The sequence below is a fragment of the Rhynchophorus ferrugineus genome, unplaced genomic scaffold (genome assembly GCF_030347505.1).
Source record: "Rhynchophorus ferrugineus isolate W39M unplaced genomic scaffold, kcgeb_rfMv2 rfM8, whole genome shotgun sequence".
Classification (NCBI taxonomy): domain Eukaryota; kingdom Metazoa; phylum Arthropoda; class Insecta; order Coleoptera; family Curculionidae; genus Rhynchophorus; species Rhynchophorus ferrugineus.
Genome location: NW_027472587.1, coordinates 5,681,904 through 5,696,733, shown reverse-complemented (window position 1 = coordinate 5,696,733; position 14,830 = coordinate 5,681,904). Strand labels below are relative to the sequence as shown.

At 33.5% G+C, this 14,830-nt stretch overlaps 1 protein-coding gene and 1 pseudogene across 1 annotated transcript in view; both read left to right on the top strand.

Annotated features, from left to right (window-relative positions):
- The window catches only part of LOC143200580 (uncharacterized), a 160,556-nt gene that overhangs the window by 132,716 nt on the left and 13,010 nt on the right, over positions 1–14,830 (top strand). The window contains exon 5 of the mRNA XM_076411041.1: positions 2,939–3,017. Coding sequence (XP_076267156.1) covers positions 2,939–3,017 — 79 coding nt within the window. The remainder of the gene's footprint in view (positions 1–2,938; positions 3,018–14,830) is intronic.
- On the top strand, positions 7,355–7,450 carry LOC143201833 (uncharacterized; annotated as a pseudogene).

Here is a 14,830-nt window from a genome sequence, read left to right as displayed (position 1 = left end):
TTAAAGTGATCTTGATTCATAAAGTTCCTCGCTTCGTATGAGGACTTTTCGGTGAATCTAAGATTATAAAGTTTTTCCTTTTTTGAGATATTTTAGTCACAGTGTCCCTACTAACATTCAGTGCAGCTGCAACACCCAAAAAATTATTTTCAATAACATCCGCAGCAAATTATAGTTTAACACTGGTATTTATTTTTCTGGAAAGAGAGGGCCTCCATTATCAATATTAAATAACTGATTAGGTACTTAACGACGTTTATCTGTTTATAACTTGTAATTATTATCACTAGTGCTTTGAAGAATTTTACAGACGCTTACTTAGCGTATATTCTAAGTTTAAATCAGTTTCGAAGGTACCTCCAACCAACAATAATTTTTTGCAGCAGAAAACTTAATTCAATTCAATCAATATTTCATTTAAAAAACAATTTCAATTGTATACTGACCCATAAATTGTGGCAATCTGAATTGTATCTCAATCTCTTAATATGTTTTTCAATTGTTAACTGATTGGCCAAAAAACTTTATTTTAAAAATATCTTGGAGAGAAACGCTTCAAGTTTAGAGACGTCACACTAAAACATTCTGTTAGTCTTGGAATCGTATAAAAATATTGAGAAAGTAAGAGTTCAGAAGAGCTCGATTTTACTCTATTTTGTGATATATACTTCTCCCGAACGCACCATCTTGAAGAAGTGAATGTTGCTGCAGCTTAATCTGCAACACAAATTATATCATAATAAATTATGGAAGCTTTAATATCATTTTCAGCGAATAGATCTATAGTCAACGTCAATTTTACTACATTTTTATCTGGATAAAATAAAAGCTTAGTGCCCGCTCGATAATAAGAATTGTGGGATTTTTAAAGGAGGAATAAAAAGCCCGTGACTGATTCAGAATAATATTTTATTCATTAAAATGGGCACCGGCTCACCGAATGACCTTTTCCCCGGGCATTCTAATAAAAAAATATCTGCCTGAAAGAAGGGTTGGTCTTTGGAGAATGGAAACTATATAAAAGGTATCCTTTTCATCCTCATTTGCACTATGAAAATTTTATTTCTAAAATACTTGATAAAAAGTTCGGTAAGACTTAAATGGGAAATTTATTTAGCATTCTGTAGTTATACTTCATAAATTTTCGTGTACATATTGTACTATATATATAATTGAATCTTTTTCTCTTTTTTGTTTCCTTTGCCTGTAGGGGTATTATTCCATCGAAAATATATTCACCTAAACTTAATTAATTTATTAGTATTGGGAATAGTGATTCATTAAGGAAGAAAATGCAACTATTCTAGCGAATATAGATTTACAGACAACATAATAACACGCATATAAATCGTGTCCAAAGTTAAAAACTACTAAATCACGTTTTTATAATTTGACAAATTTGAAAATATAGTGATAAAAATAAAAAGTATCATAACTATATAATCATTTATCAATGATATTTTTATTTCCAATCCAATATAATTATTTTTAATCTCTCAGATCGGGGAAAGGAGCAACCTTTCTAATAATTTTGTGATTTTAGATCTCACCAAATGCTTAAACTCACTCATTAAAATTTTAAGCGAATAAAAATATTTTAAAAAATTGTACAATGGGTTGAGTAATAAGTGATTTCTGTTTTCTAAAGGCGAATTTATTCCTCTAAATTCTAAGCACTAATCAGTGACAATTTTACCCTTTAGAAAGATAACCTGGCTATAATACCCCTCGAGTAAACCGACAAACTCATTTAAGTAGTTTTCCAGAGCTTCTTTTAAAGCAAAAAATGCAATTGAAGCAAAAACTTGGCTTGGTGCTGAGTTTTTGGTTACTGCCCCAGGAAAATCAACCATCAACTATTGGTATGCTAAGTTTAGACGAGGTGAAATGAGCGCCGACGACCGTGAACGCAGTGGGCACCCTAAAAAGGTTACTATCGACGAAAACATTTAAAAAATCTGCAAAATGATTTTGAATGACCGTAAATTGAAATTTAGCTGAAATTTTGTTTAAAGAAATTTAGTTTAAATAGCAGACACTCTAAAGATATCAACTGAACGTGTATATCATATCGTTCACTAATATTTGGGTATGAGATAACTCCGTGCAATGTGGGTGCCGCGCGAACTCACCTTTGACCAAGAACAACGACGAGTTAATAATTCGGAGCAATGTTTGAAGATAATCAAGTGTAATAAACCCGAGTTTTTGCGTCGATATGTGACAATAGATCATGGCTCCATCATTTCACTCCGAAGTCCAATCTACAGTCATCCGAGTGGACTGCACACGATGAACCCGCTCCAAAGCGTGGGAAATACAACAGTCGGCTGGCAAGGTTATGGCGTCTGTATTTTGGGATGCGCATGGAACAATTTTCATTGACTACCTTGAAAGAGGAAGGACCATCGACAGCGACTATTAGGTAGCGTATCGCCAAAAAAACGGTCACATATGAAAAAAATAGAAAAGCGCTGCTTCACCAAGACAATCCACCGTGTCACAAGTCAGTGAAAACGATGACAAAAATCCATGAGTTCAGCTTCGAACTGCTTCGTCATCCATCGTATTCTCCAGATCCGGCCGCCAGCGATTATTTCATCTTCTCAGATCTCAAAAGAATGCTTGCTGGAAAGAAATTTTCGTCGAATAAAGAGTTTATCGCCGAAATCTTAGCCTATTTTGAAGCAAAGGATAAATCGTACTACGAAAATGGTATCGAAAAGTTGGAAGGTCGCCATAATAAATATATCACCCTTGAAGGGAATTATGTTGAATAAAAAACCAATTTTACTAAAAAATTAGTTTTACTATGGTAAGCCGGGCACTTTTCAATTTACCTGTTAATAATTAATCAGTGCTATTGTGCTCATACATAAATAAAATTGACATGAACCATACTTTAACTCATATAAAATAACACTAATTGTTTTTGCAGCTTCCCCCACCTCCACATTTGCCGTTTGATGACAACAGGACCACATACAGTCACCACCAGGAGTTATCTAATGGCAGAGGTAATTCAAATTATTAGTATTATATTTTTATTGGGTGTATAACAATTTCCTGTAGTATGAAGTCCAATGTCTCCCTTTGAAATAAATTATACACACCCATCTTACAATATCGTTTTTTCTGAGTAAAATTCCCAATGGGATTTAAAACTTTTTAACTAGGAATTCCTATAACAATAAAATTCCTAGAACAATGAAAAAAGTTACAACTTTCGACTAACAACTCATTGTGTGGCATTCCATCACATGGCCATTCATATTTTTTAATAATATTAACGCCATACATATATTTAAACATATATTTAAAAAATAAACAGTGATAACTTTTGCATCCATTCAAAAATAAATGTATAATATATTCTTTATTAAATAGTTTGTCATTGTCTGTCATTAGTGTTTATATAACTCGATTTTACCACTTCACTTCGAGTGCGTTTATCGGAAAACCTCATGGAATATTTGCGTCACTTTTTTTCGACATTGTTTGCCAAAAATGGCCAGATTCGTAGGAAGAAATAAGGTCCTAGACTGTACATCATGATAACGCATCCTCTCCCAAGACTATGAATGTGATTTTCCCTTCTTTCTGGCCTATTTGTTTAATTTTTGATTAGTTTAGTCTAAAACACAAACTGCTATAGGAATTATATCGAGAGCTTATGTGCAGCATTTTATGTTAATAAAAACCAATTCCCAGTATTTTAACTCAATAATTTTCAATACCCTAAATATAAAAATTATATTTTTAGTAGTAGCCCAATAGAGTAGTTGTATTCAACGAATTCATTTTAACAGAGTTCATAAGATTTTATGGATATTATAGGGCTTAAAATAAGTTTTAAAGTTTTGCTAATAATACCGGTTATGACTTTTTTTAAGTCTCAAACCATATTTGCAAAACAGCCCAATTGAATTTCAGGTTTTAAGAAAAATATTTTAAGGAAATATAGTTTGTTTAGACGATTCGAATATATTTATAGGATGGGTATTCTAGGTTTTTTCAATAATATTAAAACTAGATTTGCAATATATGTATGACCATGTTCAGATTTCAACAGTGATCGTTTTCCGTTGGTGCATCAGCAGTCTTTAGAATTGAAACACTTGTTTGAAGATATAAAAACAGGCCAATGATGATGTTAAATCGTAATTACGCCATGACTAATTAATAACATCAAATAGTCTGATATTCATAACTGGTAAAGACTTGATGTATGTGCGATATGTTGCAAGCAAACTGATTAAAGAGCGCCCACCAAATATCAGTTACTATTACGTATATCCATAATGCCTTTAGTTTGCAATAATTTCATTGCCATATTGAATACTTTGGATATAGTGGGTATTTGACACTAAAATATATATATCGGTATTAAGGATACTAAAATATATATAAGTATTATATCTGTTTGCTATGCAAAATTTAATAAAAATTATAATTTATTATAAGTACATTTTCTAATGAAACTACAAACGTAAAAACATATGCATTAAACGATTCTTACACAGCAATACAAAATTATTATTGGTATATTATCCAAAATGGCGGCTGTAAGCCTTCAAAGAAGATTCAAGTTTTATCAGGTTATCACTAGTAAGAATAATCACATTGTCAAAAAAGCATGGAATATTGAAATTTTAAGTTCTACTTCTTGTCAGTTTTTAAAATATATATTCCAGCATAGTGTTTGATTAAATTGGCTCGGTGTAGTGTGACGAGACAGACACAATAATTATTTTTTAATAAGGTGTTGAGCCAGCATTTGCTTTTGCAGTAATACTTTGTGGAATAGATTCCTAACGTTCCCAATGAAATGTTATTCCATTCTAATATTAGAACATCCGACTATAATTTGAATTATATTGGAGTTCAAAATCTATCCCCCCTCTCTGCTCTGCAAACCCCCGGTTCAATTATGTTGAGGTCATGTTGATCAATCATTCATGATATTCTAATGATTTTCAAACCAAGATTGGATTTCTTGGCTATTGTATGTATAAACACATTTTAATCTAGGAATATAGCAATATTTATTTATTTCGATATTAATTTGCGATAATCAAAATGAGAATATCAGCTGAATACTACAATATATTTCTCCAAATAAAAACGGCACCTTCTCCACGCTAGACTGTAGGAAGCAGGCTTTTTGGCTGCTCCATACATGAACCATACATAGGTAATAATCATTACACCACTTCTGTCGTAGCTTAGCGTCAAAGCATGTTGCCAACATGATACAAGATGAACTATATGGGATGGTATTTATTTTATTTTGTATATTTTCTGTACTAGTTTGTATTATCTCTGTACATGTAGAATGAGTGATGTCTATATTAAAAGAGGTATATCTGTTTGTTGTTCAAAATATTTTTCGTATAGTTTATTTAAGTATATTTTCGAAAAAAGTACAAACCGAAAAATATTTGCCTTATCAGCTCTTGTGAAATAATGATGAAATGCATTTTTTCTTTCAAGGTGGTGGCTGTAAGTGCTCAAACATACAAGAAGGTCATCTTTTGGCCACTGAAAATGAGTTTCTTCCACCCGCAGGTGATTATTTGGAACAAACTCCAATAAAAAGTTGTTTGAATTTTGAAATTTGGAAGTCCGAACTCGGCAGCGACTTGAGAGAAATATAGTCGACACATCAGTCATTTCGCCAAAAGGTATCTGCAAGAAGATCTGTTAAATTGACAAAACACAACTGCATATAGAGTATAAAAATATGAAAAAAAAATGGTAATGTCACTACAATAATTTGCAGATGATAGAAATATCCATCTGAAGAAAATCATAAACCGATTGAATATAATATTAAGAGGACTTGGAAGGTTAATGAATAAACACAAAATCAATTTCATTGTGATGGCAGGATCAGAAGTAATAGATGTTTAAATTAAAATAATTTTGACATAATTTAAGATAAATAAAAAACAGATATTGGCGTCTCGAGCAAGGCCGAGTGGAAGCAACAAAATCTCCAATAATAAATAAGATGGCCCACCTTATACTCAAAGCTTTATTCGAATAATGGAAATCGAGAAAAACAAATTAAAAATTCACGAACGCCACCCGCGTTTCTTTTAAAATATACAAAAGGGATCTTTGCACAACCCTTTGTTTCCATTGATCCGTCGCTTAAATATTCAACCGGGTGCCTCGCTGCGTAGTTCGAGTCCGAACTTCGGCAGCGACTTGAGAGATAGAGAGCCGACGCATCGATCATTTCGCCAAGTGCGACGACGAAATTAATTACAATTTAATCGAATTAGTTGGTCTTTCACTTCCTTCGCCGCGGAATAAAGTAGAGGCCCGTTAATTTCGGCATCCTCTCGATTGTTCCACGAAATTACATTATAAATCAGACGAGCACTCCTAAGTAAATTCGATTAGCGGCAAGTTTCGGAACTAATCAGAACTAATTCGTTTCCCATAATAGTCAGCAGTTTTGGGAGGAGGACGCGAAATTCTGGGTCGGCCTGTGGCAGGAGAAACTGTTAGAAAAATCCTGCTATACTCGGCGGACAACATACCACCACCAATACACAACGGTATTTTGTAGGTGAAGTCCCAGTTATTAACCTGAATCGGCTACGGTTGCTGGAATGCCATTAAACTTGGTACGAAGCAATTATGCGTTCAATAATGTCCTATATTAGATTCTGTACAATTTCGTGACTATATAACATAATACTAAAACCGTAAATTAAATTGAAACTATATTCTACATAATATCGAATGTTTCTCTTATTGCATTGTGCCTAGAAAACTGCGTTTTTTTCGATAAATAGCATCAAATTAATATTTATCATTATTATTATCATATTATAATTCTTCGATATATCTTAATGACCGTGTCCATACTAATATTCAGCGTGGCTGCAACATGTCAAAATATTTTCAATAAAAACCTCAGAAACTTAATATTTAAGAGTAAAAATGCTTACCTCCCTAATGAATTTTATGGCAAGAGGGAGCCTCCATTATCTCGTTCCTGTTCGAGGTAACTGATTAGAGCCACAATATGTGCTGTCTGGCATCGGCATTTTTAATCAGAGTAATAATAAACAATGATTTGAAATTAATCAAAACAAACAAAGCGTTAAAAGAGAGTTTGCGAGTTTATAACCTCTTATCACTATTGTTTTGAAGAATTTTGCATACGTTTGACAATCGCACGACATTAACAGGCTGGTTTGGTTAGACGTTGGAACTTATCATTGTGTCTCTTTTTAACTCGAATAAAATGAGAAGGAAGATATTGTCTGATTCTAAAACGAATTTACAAATTACGGCAGGCAATATATTAAAAATATTGATGACGTATCTTCACAGCACCTTTGGATAAATTATATACTAAAATTGGAACGACACAGATAAGATAGACTTGTGTAAGGATAACACGAAAAATCATGAAGCATTCCATATTTTTCCGTCCCATTTCCCTCACCGACCATTCATGTAAGGTGTTTGAGCGTATGATCCTTGGCCGCCTCTTTTGGTTCATATCTAATTTTCACTGTAGGTTTTGCTGTGGTTGGTGCACAGTTAACTATTTGGTGGGCTTAGAAAATGACCTAAGAAATGCTTAATCGAACAGGAACACTACTATCGTTGGATATACAAAATGCATTTGTTAGTGTTAATAAGTCTTCGATCATCAGCAATTTACTATTGTGTTTTGAACTCGCGGATAATATCATGGGCTTGGTCAAGAACTTGCTCAGCAACAGATCAGTTCGATTTTCTTCGGGAGGTTTTCCCTCCTCCACCTTCCCCTTCTCGACTTGGGTATCTCAGAGTTCAGTTCTAAGTTCCACTTTATTTGTAATTGCCCTAGATTCAATAACCAAATTTTTCGGATCAAGATTTCTCTACCGATATTTGCGGACGACATACTTATTTACTGCTCGGTCAAATCCCCAAATCCACCACCACGGCTCCCTCCTGTCCACTCTTGCTCGTCCAACCTAACTCAAATCCCCTAATGCCATTCAGAATACAGCACTTAGAATATATTTGGGTGTCTGCCGATCGTCCACTGTAAGTAACTTATGCACTTCATCTCTTTCTTATTGTAGGGACTTTCTTCCACTGCTCTGCCTTCGTACGAATTTCGGTCTTCTACTTGGAGTCGTCTACCTTCTGGGTCATATTACACCTAACCTCTCATTTAAATGCTGGTCTTCTTTCCAGGGCTGGGATTGGCTTGCTACCTCTCATCCCCTCCCTATCCACTACCCCATTTTTTCGCTTTAGGCATTGAGAACATTGTCCTTATCTTTTTCGGTTTAAGTCCTGGGAACTTTCCTGCTCTTATCCTGTCCGTAACCATATATATATACTGATGGCTCTAAATGTCGCGATGGGTTTGGCAATGTAAATACTTAGTATTTGTAATGGACTACCAGGCTATCGGTTTCAAGCTCCATGAACAGGCTTCAATATTGACTCAGGGAACTCTTTGCGATACTCCAAGGTTTATCCCACATTGTAACCATGTATCATAAATAATGTAATTAGATTCTTTCAAAGAATGGCCCACCCTTACGGATCCCGAAAATTCCTTCGAATATTTCCAGAAACGGAAATTCAATCGTCCCCTGGTCACCGACTCAATCATTCGTATTCTCTATCTGAATCGGAAAATGAGCGCGCGAATAATGCGGCTAAACTATCCTTCCCCATCACAAATATTTGCATCCACACTAATCTTATGCCGTTAAGTTTACGTTTCACCAAGAACTAAGTACAGCGTTGAGTTCAGAAAGCTAAGCATGACAAGTTACTTAGAATTAAAGCGGAATCTTGTTCCTATCTTCACGTTCCCTCCCTTCATCGCCTAACTAATACTAACTGTAATTGATACAGTAATAAACACACAGAAATAAATGGGAAAAAAATGGATAAATGGGAGAAATTTTGGGGAAATGTTTCGCGACGTCCAACATATTGAAGTCGCTACGTTTAATTTATTACTTGTTTTAAACTCTATGCTAATAGCTACGACGGGATCTGATTGGTACACTCGCTTTCTATGGTGCATCTATTGTTTATTTGTTTCTGTCGCCATTTTCAGTGTGCCTAATGTGTTAATTAAGTAAAGTGAATTCTCAAACTAGGAAGTGTTGTTTATCCGGATGCACAGATAGTAAAGAAATGCAGAATCGGTTTCCTTCGAAGAAGTATTTGAAATGACTGGATTAAGTATCAAAGAAATTTATAATCGTTACAGCGTGTTTTGATTTCGTAAGTTGGCGTAAGTTTATTCATATTAATAGTCATATAAAATATGAAATATTATTTTGTTTAATATTAGAAATTATTCCCTATCCGAAAAAGGCGATATAATTTTATTCTTGGATCAATTATTGGACAGTTGCAACTCCTCTAAAATAATAGTTACCGATTGCAAATATTTTAAGAGGGTATTAACCTAAGTTCAATACACTAGGAATTTTGATGCAAAGCTGAGCGTATATAAATTTAAATTTTATTGGTCAATTAAATGTGACGTCAGGACTGTCACGTGCCAACCATTATGAAAGAGCCAATAAAATGTCTAAAAATCTGTATTAAAATAATTATCTTACAGCAGTCTATAATGAAGATTTAACCGTCCGCTCAATGACCAAACTTTCACCATTCGTTCAATTACCGGGTACCCGGGCACCTATAGCGTGGCAGATGTGCAAGTTATTAGTGTACTGAATAATTTTTTTCCTGTGTAAACTGACTATGTGGCATATGAAATAGCTATCGGGACACAGTTTATAGTCCCCATAGAAATAACAATAGCGGAAGCCAACAGAATACCTGACCATTAACGAGCAACTTTATCCATACCGAGATCGAATTAAATTCACTCAGTATATTCCGTTAAAGCCAGCTAAAGTTGGAATTAAAGTATGGTGGATATGTGATGCTGAAAATTAGTATCCACTTACAGTGCAGCTTTACACTAGAAAATCGAAAAGGATCATCCACTGTGTTTGGTTTTCATGAAAAAGTTACCCTATGCCAAAAAAAGGTAGTAAATATGCTATCATCAATGCATCATGAAGCTAAAATTAGTGATAGTGCGAAGAAAAAACCCGAAATTATTGAGTTTAATAACTGGTTTAAAGCTGGAGTAGACACGATGGATAAAATGCTTGGTAGATATACTACAAAAAGATCAACTCAAAGGTGGCCTCTAGCATTCTTTTACAATATTCTCGATATTGCCTGCCTTGCATCATATATTATATATTATGAGAATAATAAAATTATTGTTAAAAAATCGTATGAACGACGATTATTTTATCAGCAATTGGACAGAGAGCTATGTACTGCATTTGTTGAAAGTCATTCGAATAATGCACAAATTATGAGGCATTTCTCAACGAATGTGGAGATTGAATCTCTTCTTGGTCGATCTATCAATCCGAATGCACATCAGCGAACATCATCTATATCATTGATACCTCAGACGCAGCTCGATTCAACTGGGAGGAAAAAGATTACTGGTGTATCCTGTGAAAGTCTTCAATGTGAATTTAAAAAACGTCGCAAAACTATAAAAATATGTCTCACATACGTTAAAGTCCTATTTGTGACGAACGCTGTATTACAACCACGACATGTGAAGGACATACGAAATAATTTAACGTAATTAAATTTCTTTTATGGCACTATATCATAACAAATAAAATAATGTAAATAAATAAATGGTAAAAGAATGGAAAACGATATTAATAAAATAAAATAACACGCAGTTATGTATTTCTTACTTGCTATTTTTGTTATTGTTTATAATAAGTGTTACTATTTAATTATTGTTTAAATAAAAAAAATTACAAACTATATTGTCTATTATCAATTTAAAAATCAAATTAACTAAATACTTTAATAAGCAGACTCTGAAGTGTGTATAAATCCGTCGTTCAGTGGTTACCCGGGTATCTGGATATTGAACGGATTCAAGTTTGATAGTTAATAACTTTTATTAATTACTTGATTGTTAAAAAAATTGACGAAAAATGGGTGTCAAATTACTTCAGTTGTTGACCGGACGGTTAAATTAACCAATCAAATTATTTGAATGGCCGATATAACCCCATCTGGATATGGTCAAATTAAAACCTCTCTCCAGAGACCCCTTTTGAATATTCTCTCTATTAGTCTATCGCAATAACCGTAAGAATACTGCGCAGGCTCAAAAATACAGTTCTGTTTACTGTGAGACACTTTATCAGTCACTTTAGTCGACCTATTGCAGTAACGGTTTACGAAAACATTCAGAAAGTCTATTAAGATGAACATACCAATATTTGCGCTCATACAATTTTGACGATCTCCTGTCTAGTAATGATAGCTTTGGCTATGATTCTTATTACTTCTGTTTCTTCTGATACGAACATTTTACCATAATTTGAATAAACTTAACGTTGTCATCACTTCGTGTGTTAAATCTAAAAAAATATAGTCCAATAAAGACACAAATCAAAATGTTAAGAGGAAAAGTTTTACTTTGATTATCATTTTTTGCGTCGTCCTCGAACAAACAAGAAAGTTTCGTTTTACTTATCAGTGTTGATATTCTCGGGTTTATAGCGCTTTTTGTTTTTGGCAAGAGTATACTTTTAACTAGGAGTGTAGGGACAACAAAAATGCCAAATTAGCGAAGTTCTGTTTTATATATGATGTAACTACATTTAATGGAGCGAGTAGAAGTTAAGATAATACATTTTGAAGATAATGGGACTAATATAATTTATTTTATAAATCAAATTACGTTTTATTGGAGCTATTTTTAGATAGTAAAAACTATCGTGAATCATAGTCACTTAAATTATGCTCAAGAAAAATGTATTAATAACATTAAATCATTCATGTTTGATTTCGGTAAGTAAATGGAAAATTTCAAGTATTTCTGACAAATTCTGTCCTAGTAAATTATTTTCCTGCAAAATATGGAAAACGAGTCTGATATTCGGGTCTTCTTGTATTACGATCAAGAAAATGGATTTAAAAGGTTTCGCTAAAATATGTTACATGAAATTACTATAGCAAAAGAATATTATGGACATAAAATGTCAATTTATTTCCAGTTCCAGTGGTAGTGTTATGTCTTCATTTGACTTAAATATACAGAGGATTGACAAGATAATATGAACCAAAGTCCCCGGCCTACCATAGTAAAACACATTTGTTCGGCAAATTTTTTTTTTATTTGACATAATTCCCTTCAAGGGTGATACACTGATTATAGCGACACTCCAACTTTTCGATACCATTTTTGTAGTACGATTTGTCCTTTGCTTCAAAATAGGCCTCAGTTTCGGCGGTCACCTCTTCATTCGACGAAAATTTCTAACCAGCGAGCATTCTTTCGAGATCTTAGATCAGGAAATTGTCGCTGCGGACCAGATCTGAAGAATCCGGTGGATGAGGAAACAACTCGAAGCTTAATTCACGGATTTTTGTCATCGTTTTCACTGACCTGTGATACGTTGCATTGTCTTAGTGACAACAGTCGCTTTTGATGGTCCTTCCTTTTTCAAGGTAGTCAATGAAAATTATTCCATGCACATCCCAAAAGACAGACGCCAAAACCTTACCAGCCAACTGTTGCGTTTTCCCATGCTTTGGAGCGGGTTCATCATGTGCAGTCCACTCGGGTGACTGTCGATTGGACTTCGGAGTAAAATGATGAATCCATGTTTCATTCATTGTCACATATCGAGGCAAAAACGCAGGTTTATTACGCTTGATCATATTCAAACACTACTCCAAATCAACTAGTCGTTGTTTTTGGTCAAAAGTCAAAATAACAAAAGTTGCTTCACTCAAAATGCTATAAATCACAAAATAATGATCCGGCAGCTGTCAAATTTATACACGCATCTTTTAAGGGTCAGGGCTAGCTGAAAAATATATGGATTTAATTCCAGTTGCGCCATCTATGTGTCAGTCCGGGGACCTTTCATTAGGCTTGTTTCGTTTTATCCTGCTTTGTTAGTAATTTCAAATTCCAAAATTTGTGTGTATGTACTATGTCTAAATAGCAATAGTACCGGGCTATTAACTGTCGCACGACTAAAAATGACAAATTGCGTAAACTACTCCATGAATCGCTCAGATGCCATCAACCCAGATTCACTGCATACGCCGCAAGCTCTAGTAAAGTATTCAACATTAACTCTGGATTCATACTTTTCCCGAAAGAAAACACAGCATTGGGAGCATATATATATATATATATATATATATATATATATATATATATATATTGACTACCATGGTCGTTCCTGTTTCAGCGGAGACTATTGCACCTACTTGTTAACGGCCTCTTTTAGCTAATATTTTTTATTTAGCTTTAGACACAACGTACACTGTTTCATCAAAATTAAAAATTCGATCGAAAGTCAAATTTTGCTCCTCATCTATTGAGTGTTAGAGCTAACTAAAAAGCATATGGATTTAATCCTAGTAGCGTCATCTATGTGTCAGGCCGGGGACTTTTGGCCGGGGACTTTTGGCCGGGGACTTTGAATTGACCTGTTATACGCAATAATTGTTTATTAATAAGGGTTAAGCTACCATTTGCTCCATAAAATAGCTTCATTTCTTCGAGGAATAGATTTTCGTAGACTCTCTGAATAGTCACCAACTGAATGATGTTACATTCTTATATCAGAACATCAATAAATTGCTTCAATATTGTTGGAGATGGAAATATACTCCTCGTTCTCTTCCTATAAAAGTTCAATTATGTTATAGTATGGCTATTGTGTTGGCTAGTGAATATATTTGATAATAGTCCACTCCTCAAGTCCTGATTGAGCTTTTATCTATATGTATAGGTGCATTATCATCTTAGAGTATGGTAGTATTTGGCAGAGATATGCTAGCTACAGCAAGATCTCCGTCATTGAGGATGTTAGGATATTGATGCGAGTAATAATCTAAAGAAATTATCTACAAAAGATTACCAAAAAGTAGATGCTTAAATGAAATGTCATGAATTTTTATAACAGTATAATTATAATAATAATAATTAGAATAAATAGAATTTATTTTGATATAATAATTATATCTAACATATTGTTTTTAATGGAGACAACTATACCTAAATATTGATCATTTTTTGTGGTAGCCCTGTAGTTCTAATACACTTTTGTAAGATTTTATTAATTATCTCGACCAATATTTACCCCTAAACGTGATGAAAATAATGATATAATGTAGTGCGCTTTTGAAAAGACTGATTTACATTTACATTTTTCTGTAGAATAATTTTTTTGTTGATATCTTTTAGGCCTCCGTGTTCTCATCTATTTCGATTTGAGATTCTTGGTCCATTCATTTCAAAACTTCCCCTATTCCCTGTGTATGTTTTTCTTGTAATATGATTTTAATTTCTTCCCAATCTTCTCACACAGAGTATTCTTTATCGTATAATTTGGACAACTGTGCTTTACAACTATTCTCATAAATTTTATTGACATTTATATTTTATGTTTTATTTTGATATATTATTTAAAATTTTCCTGAACGCTGTGAACACAAATTTTCGTATTAGTATAATCCTATAAATATTACCTTAATGACCTTTTATAATCATTTTCTATTCATCCTATCAGCTGAAGATAAATACGCACTAATACTAATAATACTAAGTAACACGCTCTTCTTTTATTCCCATCAGGACTGACTTACATATAATATAAATGTAAATTTCTGTCTTTGGTTCCACATTTCATTTCCAATTTTAAAACCATGGAACTCACTCTTTTATATCACCTTTTTAATACATTTAAAATAATAT